At 40.4% G+C, this 12,487-nt stretch overlaps 3 protein-coding genes across 4 annotated transcripts in view; 2 read left to right on the top strand and 1 right to left on the bottom strand.

The window, feature by feature from the left end:
• The window catches only part of LOC115011246 (OCIA domain-containing protein 1), a 2,388-nt gene extending 843 nt beyond the window's left edge, over positions 1-1,545 (top strand). Inside the window, exons 5-8 of the mRNA XM_029436322.1 lie at positions 338-467; positions 553-737; positions 1,118-1,267; positions 1,407-1,545. Coding sequence (XP_029292182.1) covers positions 338-467; positions 553-737; positions 1,118-1,267; positions 1,407-1,444 — 503 coding nt within the window. The 3' untranslated portion in view covers positions 1,445-1,545. The remainder of the gene's footprint in view (positions 1-337; positions 468-552; positions 738-1,117; positions 1,268-1,406) is intronic.
• A 739-nt stretch (positions 1,546-2,284) lies between these two features.
• rhbdd2 (rhomboid domain containing 2) lies at positions 2,285-3,644 on the bottom strand. Its single transcript, XM_029432870.1, has one exon. It carries the CDS (start codon positions 3,609-3,611, stop codon positions 2,592-2,594), a length of 1,020 nt encoding a protein of 339 aa, XP_029288730.1. The 5' UTR covers positions 3,612-3,644; the 3' UTR covers positions 2,285-2,591.
• A 629-nt stretch (positions 3,645-4,273) lies between these two features.
• On the top strand, positions 4,274-10,110 carry chic2 (cysteine-rich hydrophobic domain 2). 2 transcript variants are annotated; one of them, XM_029432871.1, is made up of 6 exons: positions 4,274-4,443; positions 5,610-5,664; positions 5,972-6,127; positions 6,275-6,331; positions 6,426-6,485; positions 7,495-10,110. In XM_029432871.1, the coding sequence occupies exons 1-6, from the start codon at positions 4,310-4,312 to the stop codon at positions 7,543-7,545; spliced, it is 513 nt and encodes a 170-aa protein (XP_029288731.1). In that variant the 5' UTR covers positions 4,274-4,309; the 3' UTR covers positions 7,546-10,110. The 2 variants fall into 2 exon arrangements, with proteins under 2 accessions (XP_029288731.1, XP_029288732.1); XM_029432872.1 differs by having other exon boundaries at positions 4,302-4,395.
• Positions 10,111-12,487: the final 2,377 nt, after the last annotated feature.

The following is a 12,487-nucleotide window of genomic DNA, read 5'->3' as shown; positions in this document are numbered from 1 at the left end:
TTAGTCAATTAGTCTTTTATACTAAAAACACCATAATACTGAATCAACACCTCAAACAGTTTCAACATTGTAATTTCATGAAGGTAGGATTAATTGCAATACTGTTGTATCCGACTGCTTTAGTTTTGACTTGGTGTACCTAATTATAAACCAATCAGCTACCGTATCATATTCAAATCACTAACAATACTTTTGTCAGTAATGATATCACCTACCTCTAGTTTTTAATTAGCCTAAATATTATATGAAAGAGCAAATAGTCATGGCCAAAATGTTTTCTCATTATCCTTACTGGGGTATTAAAATATAAAATATTTGAGTCTGTTTGTCAATCCAGTCGCTGGCTTCTGTGGCTACCTTGCTGGGAAAATGTCGTACATGAAGACGTGCCAGGAGAAGTTCATGAGGCTGGAGAACTCCCCACTGGGAGACGCCATTAGACAGAGGTCACGAACGCCTGCACAATTGTGAGTACCACATACACTTGTTTGTGATAATATATGTTTTCATCCACCAACTACTACTTTACCTTTTTTCTGTTCTCCTTCCCAGTTCCAAGGGTCCTCAGTCAGAGTTGAGTGACCCAGACGCCCCGTCATTCGACACCATGTTCCAGCCAGCGGACGCCTCCAGCCAGATGCCCACCAACACCAGAGATTATGAGTACAATTCAGAGTCACCAGTGCCCATGGGCAAAGTAGACGACTTCAGCGCTCCAGCAACCACAGACAGCTACTGTATGCTTTTCAAATACACTGTAATCATGATCGTCTTTTGTGCAAGTACCCGTAAAGACATCCACATTTTGACAATAACTTTTGCTAATCAATACTTTGAATTGTTTATTTGTTAAATAGTCATTTGTGATAAAACCTAGCATTTGCTAATTATAAAGCTTTCATATGGCAAGCAATGGGGCAATTCACCACTATATTTATTTGGTTTCTTTTTTTTAAAGCCGATAGTAAATCATAACTCAATGCTGATACTGACATCTGTATATAAATCTTCCAATTCAGGCACGCATATTTTGCTTTTGTGTCAGTGAGTAACTTTTCTGTCGACTTTCCTAGATAACACTCTTTGTCCCTTTTTTCCTTATTCACACCACCTTCAGTGGAAGATGATGAGCCCAGGAGGAAGCCCATCCTCTATGAGGACCTGAGGCTCAAGAACAGAGAAAACTACGATGTCATGCTCACTCACAAGGCCGACACACTGCTCAAACCATCAGCTGAGAAGCAGCCAGGGAGACCCAGGAACGACGGTAAGCTTCTGCTGCAGAGATGTGTGAAACACTCACTGGGTTGGAAAAAGTCCAGGAGTTGATATTAAAGTACATCTGTTGTTTTTTAATGAATCCTCAAAAGACTAAACTCTTCCTCCTTTTGTCTCTTATGTTACAGTGAAGAAGAACGTCTATGGAGACGCATGGGAGGAATAAGTCCTTTTGTGAAATGTAATTTAATGAAATATAATCTGTACGCTTGCATCACATATATATATATATATATATATATATATATATATATATATATATATATATATATATATATATATATATATATATATATATATATATATATATATACATATACATATACATATATATATATATACACATATACATATATATACACATATACATATGTATGTATGTATGTATATATATATATATATATATATATATATATACACACACACACACACACACACACACTGCAGTGCAGAAGGACATTTTGCTCCAATGTGACGCAGGTGTCATGAAGTTGTAGTTCGATAAACATGTCTTTGTGAAAGTCAATTAAACCAAACTACATGAGGACTAAACCTGTCTCTCTCTATGCTTTGACATTGATTGGAATCTTGTGTGTATCTTTTTTCCATCTTCACTAGCACAACATTTAAAAAACAAAAGGAAAACTATAATATTAGAGCGCAACTTGGATACACGCAAGATAGCGCTGATTGGGTATTGACTTAATGACACCCTGATGTAAGCACAACTAAATGTAAGTGGTGTCTTCATGATTGTCGAGTATTCTTTTAGGGTTTTTTTGCCAGCCTCAAATCAAAGCATTGGTTTTAGAGGCATGTAAGACAAGATTTAATGTTGAATAACTGAAAAGAACATAACAGTTAAGCAAATGAAATAAATTATTAGTCAACATTTTCATCCCTTTGTCTTAATCATGACAATGGCCAACAAGACAGTGTATAAACAAAAAGCTGATTTCATACACAGGATTTTTCAATGTGGGAAATAAGTTTTTTTTCTGGTGACTTTGTTTTGCACACAGTTTATTTGTAGAAATGAGCAAATATAGTACAAAAGTATATATATTTTTAAATGTATGTACACAATTCTCCCATAACATTCAAACATTCAGAGACATGTCCTTTAAATACAGGCTACAGCCAGGCACAGTCTAAAAATACTGTTAACCCTGATGTAAAATCAGCTTAATGTGTCCAAGCATTTAGCCCTTTAGAAGTCCTGCTGACGAGAGATGCTGCCGGTGCCTGACAGTAAGGCTCATCTGTATGGTTGGAGTGTTGTAAAGCAATCAAATAAATAATCATTCCTATAATTAATCATGACTGTGACCGTGACCATGACTGTGACCGTGGCCATGACTGTGACTATGGTTGTGGTTGCAGCTTTGGCCAAAACTCTGTGCTGAACCATGTTCATGACTTGGCCTAAAGCTATGGGCCGAGCTATGGACATGAGGATTAAGAGGTGGTGCCGGGCTGGAAAGTGCATCTGTTGAATTCGACCAGCCTTCGTAAACATTGGCTGCAGCATTGGCTTTGCTTATGCTGGACAACGGCGCGTAAGCCTGCACCGGGTAGGACCCAGGTGTTGGGTTGATTAGCGGAAGGAGGGTCTTCCTCCTCTCCTCTGTGGAAGCAGGGACAAACTGGACACCCCTGATGCTCCTCAACAACCTGAAAGGCATCATCTTCTCCAGAGCGCCAGCCCTGGCCTCCGACATGTCCAGACGAGAGCACCATCCCTTCCCATACATCCACCCGACCAGGATGGCAATAATGTTACAGGGAAGCACACTGTGAGGTATGAGGGCAGTTGTGATTATGAGGAGCAGCCAAGGGAGAGCCATGGTGGGGAAACTGACTCCACACAGGAATCCTTTAGTCATTTTTGTGTGCATGGTAGTTAGAGCCACACATGCCAGGACAACAGGAACCAACCCCTCGGCGTGACTCTGGCTGCTGTCATCCTGCATTAGATCCAGGAAGCTGTAAAACAAGCCTGTGGTGGTCGACAGCAGGAGGAACGAAAACAGGAAGCGGACAGTGCCAACACCTTTCTCAAAACTGCCACTGAGAAACATCAGGACTGTGATATTCAGGAGAAGTTGAGTAGAGGTTTTGTGATAAAAAGGGTACATCAAGAGCCTGTGGAGGTGTCCATGTTGAAACACAGTGGCTCCAACACTGAACACTTCCGGAGTGAAGTTGAAGTATGTTTGGATGCCGAACACGACACACGATAAGAGTACCACGGTTAGAATCCCGCTCGTGAGGACAGGAACCACGTCTTTGATAACTTGAAAGATAATTTTAAAGTGCTCAGCTCGTATCATCTTGAAAGATTACAGAGGATATCCACGTCTGATAAGCGGAAGAAACACTTTAGCTGTGGTTGTCTTCACACGTACTATACAGGAAGTAACGTTATCTCTATATCCAGACTGCTTTTGAGATAAAGTTGACTGTAAAACGTCTCAGACTGATGTAGGCCGTGATAGGATAACTTAGAGGTTTACAATCATCGATGAAAAAAGATTGACTGCAACATTTATTATACGAACGTTGTTGAGTCGCGGCTCGAGACGTAAGTAGGCTAATGCTTCTCGAGTGTCAATGACAACTTCTGGTCAAACCTTTCAAAATAAAACGTTTTGACAAACAGTGGCACATTTTGTGTAAAAGTTAGATTTAACTGCAGAGCAAATTAAAGCACCTAAGCTTTATGTGAGTCATTTTACATACAAAGTGAAATTAATGGAGACGTTATGGCTATTAAAAAAAAATCAGACATAAGCACGTCGGTTCCCTTTCCGGTGTCGTACAGTTACTGCGGCGGATGTTGATGTTTTGTTTCGGAGCTGGCTGAGCGAACGATGTGAACTGTATCGTATGGTCTCCGGGACGGGTGGATATTTTTCTGTGGTTGTCTTCACGGTTCTCTTTGTACTCTTTTCCCGGTAAGGTTTCGCTGTTTTTCGGCATCGTGTCTGTCCCGGTGTCTCTCCCGGGAAGCGCGAGGCCGAGTTGTGCGATGATGGAGGACTTTGATGAGATCTACGAAGAGGAGGAGGAGGAAGAGGAGGACGAGGACAGGGCCGCGGAAGAGCAGCTTCTCAAGTACGCTCCGGACCCGGTGGTGGTGCGAGGGTCCGGTCACGTCACTGTGTAAGTGACTGGTGACACTTACGGGTATCGAGAGTGGAGTTTACCGTTTCCGTTAAAAGATCAACAGCCCTGGCCTCAGTGGATCACTGGCTGCTAGCTAAGTTAGCAACCGCTGGTGACCTAGCGTAGCCAGCTAGCTACTAAATTAGCAGCGAGCTAACACTAGTGAGGAGTGGCTGATTATATTGAGCTTTCGTTTGAGCTGAAGTAGCCACTTGACATAATACATAAATGTGTACGTTTTCTGTTTCTACCACGTGATGTTGTTGGGTTTGCTGTGTTCATGTCAAGACAGTTTGCCCCCGTCATTTGTTCCACTTTTTCGGGACTTGAACACGGGATCAGACTCGTTTGGCACTGAGCCTTGTAGTAGGTTTAAATTGTAAATAGTTTACCAGACCGTGAACACAAATGAGTACTTCTACCCTGGAATTAATGACCACTATGTAAGGGTTAGGTATTGATTACTATTGCGTATCGTTACCCTGACATTATTACATCGTACCCTCAATAACGCTACTGACAGTCAAACTATTTCCTGAAAAATATTAACACAATGTTGTTGCAGTAGAAACTAAAGTTGCTGTGTGTTGTGTCTAGTCCAGGCGGGCAGGGAGGAGCACACAGCGTGCTGATGATTCACTCAAATTAATAGTGTTAAGCTGTCACATTGTTTCCCCCTCACTGCTCTTTCTCACACAACAGTTGTGATAGTATGTCAGCCCTCCTTTTGCTACTCTTGTTGGCACATGTGGCTGTGTAATGCAACCCAGAATAAACAAATAAATATATGTAACTTTTAGTTTGATTTAGGTCTAGGGTAAATGGACTTTTGGGTGTCTAACACAACCATGTAGAACTATCATCTTTGACATCTCTAAAATACTTTATACTACTATAGCCTATTCTGTTTTGATATTATAATAAAGTGTCTATGTTATTGGGCTGTCTCATAAATGAGATGGTACATCTCGGGAGGTTTATCCTGATGCATATTTAATTTGTAATAATGTACCCCTGATAGTTGCTGGAGTCAGTAGTTTTACCTTTGGATGAGTGGAGTTGTGGTAGACTTGATGCCACTTAGCAAACGTTTGTTTATTTAATCCAAATATTCAAACAGTTTATATCTGTCTAACATGTACTGTTTTCCCTCTCCCCTACAGGTTTGGACTCAGTAACAAATTTGAGTCAGAATTTCCATCAGCACTTACAGGAAAAGTGAGTGTCTTGTTAATTATTAATGCATATAAACCAATGCAAAATGACATCCTCAGACTTAAGTCACTAAAAGATTTACCTTTATATTTAATCAGCCAACATATGATGCATAATTGTATTGTTTTTAAATAGCTAAATATACTGTATTGCAGCATTGTAGTTTCTCTTAACTCTCTTAACTATGCTGCGTTCATTCATCAGATCACCAATACCAAACGCAGACTCAATTTATGTGGCACATATTAAATTGTTGTGAACACTATGTAAAGGAAGTGTTACTAAACTAACTGTACCACATATTCCTCAGGTGGCACCAGAGGAATTCAAAGCCAGTATCAACCGTGTAAACAGCTGCCTGAAGAAGACGCTGCCAGTGAACGTGCGGTGGCTCTTGTGTGGCTGCCTCTGCTGCTGTTGCACATTGGGCTTCAGTTTGTGGCCTGTAATCTGCCTCAGCAAGAGGGTGAGATACCCATCCATGTTGCATTTGCAACAACATCACAGTAAATCCAAATCAACGAGCGATTCCGGAAAAAGTTATTGTGTTGATAAAACATTTTTTTGGGGGGGGGTTAAAAGAACGTCATGTAATGTCCCTGTTGCCTTCCAGACAAGAAGATCTTTAGAGAAACTTCTGGAGTGGGAGAACACCAGACTTTACCACAAGGTGAGCAGTGAAGACATGACATGACAATGATATCAGTGTGTTATTAAGAGACGTGTTATATAAATATCTGATCACTATTGCTCTCTTTTTGCAGTTATGTTTGCATTGGATACTAAGCAAAAGGAAGTGTGAAACCAACAACATGATGGAATATGTAAGTATCTGTTGTGGTGAGAATTGATAACATACAATACAGGAAGGTTTGAGTAGATGATCGATGCTAATCAGACGCCAAGATGCTGCTCGGGGCTTTTTTATAATACTATGTGGGAAGATTTTACAACTGGAAATATATCATGGCTGCAATAATTGTATTCTCTGTTTCAACAGCTGCAAGGTTAATAGTGCAATGATGATATCCATGTTGCGTAGTAATCTACAAGGGAATGTATGCTTGAATGTATTTCATTGTTAAATGCACTGACCTGCAACTTGATGTCACATGGCATTGTAGCAAAAGTTAAGCTAGGCTCAACATTTCTGCTGGACAAACCTGCATTTCTCTTCTGGAGCCACCAGTGCACATGTTGGTTTGAACATGCTCAACATAGTATAATAGGATAATAACCTATTATTCACAGTGTATGGGTTTTTATATCAAGATAGTGATGTATATTTTGCCGTAGTATATAATGAGAAGATTCAATTGAGAAACTCTTTTAGAGATGTCATTATCAGATGGAAATGTCTGTTTTTGGATATATGGAGCTAGTGACAGTAAATGTTGGCATTGAAAACAAAACTTGAACTGAAAAAGGAAACATTGGCATTGAAGCACTTGTACAAAGTTGTATTGGCACTGACAATAAACACAGGTATTTATTTCTTTTAAATATTATTTTGATATTTTTTGCATGCTGATGTGTTTCTCAATGATAATCTTCAGAGTGGTTTTCAGTTTCAACTTTCTGTCTACGTTTTGGCGTGGGGGGGGGGGGGGAGACAAGGAGAGCGTGCAGTAATCTCCATACTAAAATTGACTTACTTATTTACTTTTTTCCAATGCCAACCCAGTAAATTAAATACCCGAGTGTAATACTGTTTGATTTGCAACATACGACCTGAGATTGTGAAATGAAAGCTACTTTGTTTGAATTGCTGTATTAAAATCAGAATTTTCTTTATCTTCTCATAGTAAAAGCTTCTTCTCTTATCTCCTGCAGGTAATCCTAATAGAGTTCTTACCTAAGATCCCCATCTTCAGACCGGACTAGCCCGCCAGCGGCTGATGTTGAACCTCAACTGCTGCTCTGTCACAGAACCAGAATGGCTGGCAAGCTCCTGAATTTCCCCAATATTTATGTTTACAGGGTAGCATCGATCCTCCCTCCTTAACCCGTTCTCCCGCACATACCTTCTCTTCACCCTTGTTTACAAATCCAGCATCCCAACACTCGTTTTTGGAGCGAATTCACCATTGAACCAGCTGGCACACTGTTAAGCCATGCTAACCGGCACCAGCCTGAGGGATGTCGGGGGACAACCAGCCATGGGGCAGCGTTATGGATTTTTGGAAATCGAGCTGGAGAATGGACTCTCAAATTGAGTTCTCTGAGCTATGACTGGAATTGTATCACTTGTATGTTCCCTAACCTAAGCACATGGCACAGTCAGACCATGATAAAACAAACACTTTCACATGTTACCTACTGTCTCACCGCCAACCTCACCTGCAAAAAAATACACCCGAGTGCTTTTGTATCAGTTGGTTTGGTGCTGTAGACCATTACTAGAGACTGTGAAGGTACAATAACGCAGAACCTTAAAGGAACCTTCATCCAAATCAACTCTGTAGCGGACTGACTAGTCTCTCAGGAGCATGTTGGGCTCGATAATGTCACTCCTCTTCTCAACTACCAGACATCCTCTCGCCTCTTTTCCTACCACTGCACACTTCACTGTGCATCGCCCCTAACCTAGTGACAATCACACACTCTGACTGTACTCTCTGTAGTATGAATGGGTCTTTATGCTACACAGTTTACCTGGAACAATTTGTCTTCAACATTATGTGTGTCCAGGTTGATGGGCTGTCTAGAAACTGCTTTCGAGTCGCAGTGGAACAAGTAAGCTGGAAAGAAAAGCCACTAATGATGAAGAGGCACCTTTTTTCTTTTCTTTTTTTAGTATCTCACAGTTTGTTTACTGTTTTGGTGAAAGAGAAGCCGTTAATGCTTGCAAAACTTTGCCATAACTGATCTTTGTTACTTTTGTTGTAGTAATTTATAAATGCGCGAGTGCGTGTAAATCTTTGCATTTGTGAAATGGGCCTCTGTTTTGTTTTTTGAAAAGGTTTACCATGGTTTTTATTCTTTTTTTTGTCTTCATGGTCATGTGTCAACACTAAAGCACACAATCAGTCCTTAACACCTTCACATGGCCTCTCTTCCTTATCTGCTGACCGTGGCTTACGTATATGAGTGCTCAAATTTAAGAAGATTAACAAAAGGTTCCTCTGTTTTAAATATAATCTGACTAATTCAGAGGTCTGGGGTGACCAACAGTGTTAGGTAATACCAGGGTTGTGTATCATGAAGAAGGATTACTTAAATCAGCTTGATGATTGCACCGAGTGAAACCAAACTACTCCCATGTCAGGAACGTGGACTTTAAGCATGCCGATGTTCTTAGACCAAAGGCTCTGATAAACCCCCTGTACACTTCCTGCTCAGCATTACACAGTAGACGGACACAGTTAGTGACGAGATAGTGAACATATTGGAGCGTTTTGCAACTAAAGAGCCAGATATTTCCCTCGGGAGTTTGAGACAAACAGAGCTAAAAGACTACAAATGTTGGACTTAGGTTCAGCAGGTGGCTGGAAACACGACTCCAAATATATGTGAATGTTGCTCTGTGTCTACTGGATGTGCAAATAGGCAACTTTTTACTAACACGTTTTCATTTGTTCAGTTATCTAGCCATCTAACAATCCTGCTTCCTTATAACGACCTAGGACTATATTTTTAAACTGTCAACATTATATATCATAAAGCACATACAAGTTTAATGAAATGTACAAACCAATTCTCTAAAAAGGAGATGGCATAGATTTAGCTTTTCCCACTCGGCACACCTCATGATTTGATTGAACAAGGCCACTTTGTTTTAAGTCACACCGCTCCAGTGATTGTATGGGTCACACTCAGGGGATTATACTTATGACAACAAAATGTAGTATTTGAAAATCTCACTGTCGGGTATGTTCCAAAGTTACACCAGGGGGTCAAGTATACTATACAGATCACACATTACTTGAATCATTGGGAAATGATACATTTGGAGTTTGTTTTGTAATTTAGAAACGCCCCTAAGAAAAACACAACCAACCTTTCTGTGGTCTTCCTGTTTCGATAGTAAAGGAAGGAGATATTCGATGGACCCACAAAGCTCAGATATTGTGTTGGTTTGTATGTTAAAATACACAAATTCACTTGATTACCACTGGGTTGCCTATTGGTTCATCCGTCACTTTTCTATATTTTTGGTTGTGGTCTGTTCTATGTAAATCAAGGCATAAGGCCATATGCAGATATTTGTGGTGTGTGTGTGTGCGCGTGTATGTGGGTACGTGCACGGTGTATGCGGACGCAAATGTTCTTCGTAGATCTCAGACTGTGATTGAACCCTGCGCAGAAAATGAGTCCTTTTTTTATATAATCTTGAGTGGTCTGTGTGTGTGTTTGTGTGTACGAGGGAGAGAAAGATATATGTACATATGACTCGAGCAGATGTACAGTAATAAACTACCAATAAACAAGGCTATGGGCATCCGCCAAGTCAGTGTGATTTTTCCTCTGCTTGTTGGCAGAAAGTCTCAATGAAGACTATCGATCTTTCGAGGTCACAGGAAATCTTATCCGCTCTAAGTCAAAGGCGACTGGATTTGCTCTTTTAGTCTAGCGTTGATTCAGCCCCCGAGGATGAACACATTAAGTTTATACATCTGTTGTTTTTATTATATGTTACAATATGTAACATTAGTTTTTTAAAAATGCTATGGAAATTAACATGATTATCTTACTGAGTAACAGATGACCCAGTTGTCAGTATGTTCAGTGATAGTGTATAAACATTAAGAACCGTCCTTGGGGGGGGGGGGGCATACAAACACAAAAAATGCTGCTGCAATGCAAAGCACAAAGTTCAAATGTGCTTCAAACTTTGCACACCATGTTTCATTAATAAATGACCCTACTGGCTTGTTTGATTATGGCTGTGAAAATAAAATAAATTCATGATGAAAATAATAAAAACTGAGCATATTCACAATTTAAGAGGATGTGCTGTTGAAAAACAACTTCGCTGTGGTTTTAAAGCCTTGCAGCCATATTACATGGGTGAAAGTTCAAACCTTTTTCTTGGTCCAGGACAGCAGGGTCAGACAAGTTCACACACTTTACCTGCTTGGCAAACTCTTCCAGCTCAGCAGCAGTCACGATAGTTCTCCTGCCTCAGAGACCGAACAAGTGTATGTCAAGGAAATATACAGCACCACTGGATTTATGCACAGTCAGGTTAAGTAACTTCAGAGATTCAAACACAAGAAGATGGAATCAATTGTATTCATAATAAAGTCATTTTATAATGATTAAATAATATAAAATGTACATACACTTTATGGTAAGGGCACATTAATTACCAGGAACTCATGCAGGACTTATGGCATGAAAAAGCATGAATTAATTCATATAGTACGTCATGAAGTATCAGGAATGTACAAGGATTAATAGTATCTCATGCATTAGTTTATTGCAAAAACAAAACGTTGGTTAATGCAAGAACTAAGGTATAACGATCATCATAATTTCAATTAATTAATTGTATCAGTCTGTATGTCTTAAATCTTACTCCAGAGCAGGAGACTGTTGTGTGTCCGTCCTCCAAAAGTGTCATTTGAGTAGGAAACAACACAGTGAGGGCAGCCAGTACTCAGAAAGACACCAGAAACAGAGTAAAGATGGAGATACACATAGACACACATCAACACATACACAAAGTGCTGTTGCAATGTTGTACATTAAGTCCACATTTGTTTGTGCAGGTACATGTTCAACAATACTACTCACTGGAAGAGAGAGTGCTGTTCACCACAGTCGTCTTATTCCTGACACTGAAGCATATGCCAAGCCTTTTATAAAAGACATTTTAAAAAGAGAAATTACATGTTTTTTTCATTATAAAAAGAACATCATGGTCACATTATAAAACTAAATAAAAGATCCAACGTGCAGAAGGTGGGATTTGTTAGAGACGAGATGAGAAAGGGTTTTACCTGCTCTCTTCCGTTGATTTCAATCGGTTGGATCAGACTCTCACAGCCGCTCACAGGAGCCGACTGTCCAATGGACAGAAAACTGAGCACAGCTACAGTAACAAGAATAAACTTCATCGTGGCTCGCCACATCTGCTTTCTCGAAGATCCTAAGTTCTTCTGCAGATTGCACTGATTGTAGCTTGAAGCTGATTGTGTCGGCTTCAAGCTACAACTGGTTCAGATACCCATGCCAGGTGGAGTCAGGAGTTTGTTACACATGTGTTGCCATCTGGTTGAAAGGTCGATGAGGTTTATTCGTTTTTATACAGACAGCTAAATTAGGCCTCCAAAATGGGAGATATGTCAAAAGTGTTGATGGTAGATGCCCTGTGCTTACTCTAACAAAGACAAATAACAAAAACTTCGAAATGAAAGCAATGAAACTAGAAATAACATCGATTAAATTCCCCTGCATTCCAGAGCAAGATATCGCATCTGACCCAGTTGTCCTACAGCCTGTAGTTCGCAATATCAACTGGTGTGTGTGTGTGTGAGAGTGTGTGAGAGTGTGTGTGTGTGTGTGTGTGTGTGTGTGTGTGTGTGTGTGTGTGTGTGGCAGTGTTTCCTGATTTCCTGCTGTTAATGCAGGCACTCCCATTAAATTGACACCAAGCGTTAAATAGTCACAGCATGTAACTCCTTCAACTCTTTGGTTTTTCATCCATCCATCGTCTACCACACAGCAGCTCCAGTAAGGAACCCCAAACTTCCCTTCTCCGGGCCACATCCGCCAGCTCCAACTGGGGGATCCCGAGGAGTTCCCAGTGAGGAGATATAATCTCTCCACCAAGTGCTGGGTCTTCCCCGGGGTCTCCTCCCAGCTGGACGTGCCTGGTTTT

This window comes from Cottoperca gobio, chromosome 1 (assembly GCF_900634415.1).
Source record: "Cottoperca gobio chromosome 1, fCotGob3.1, whole genome shotgun sequence".
In the NCBI taxonomy this organism is placed as follows: Eukaryota; Metazoa; Chordata; class Actinopteri; order Perciformes; family Bovichtidae; genus Cottoperca; species Cottoperca gobio.
The sequence above is the reverse complement of the archived record's forward strand: the minus strand, read 5'-3'. Positions and strand labels throughout refer to the sequence as shown.

Excerpts from the sequence above, each read along its gene's own strand:
- chic2 (XM_029432871.1), top strand. The coding sequence starts at position 4,310 with ATGATGGAGGACTTTGATGAGATCTACGAAGAGGAGGAGGAGGAAGAG. Across the intron at positions 6,128-6,274 it reads TAATCTGCCTCAGCAAGAGG|ACAAGAAGATCTTTAGAGAA; the intron begins GTGAGATACCCA and ends GTTGCCTTCCAG. Across the intron at positions 6,332-6,425 it reads ACACCAGACTTTACCACAAG|TTATGTTTGCATTGGATACT; the intron begins GTGAGCAGTGAA and ends CTCTTTTTGCAG.
- rhbdd2 (XM_029432870.1), bottom strand. The coding sequence starts at position 3,611 with ATGATACGAGCTGAGCACTTTAAAATTATCTTTCAAGTTATCAAAGAC.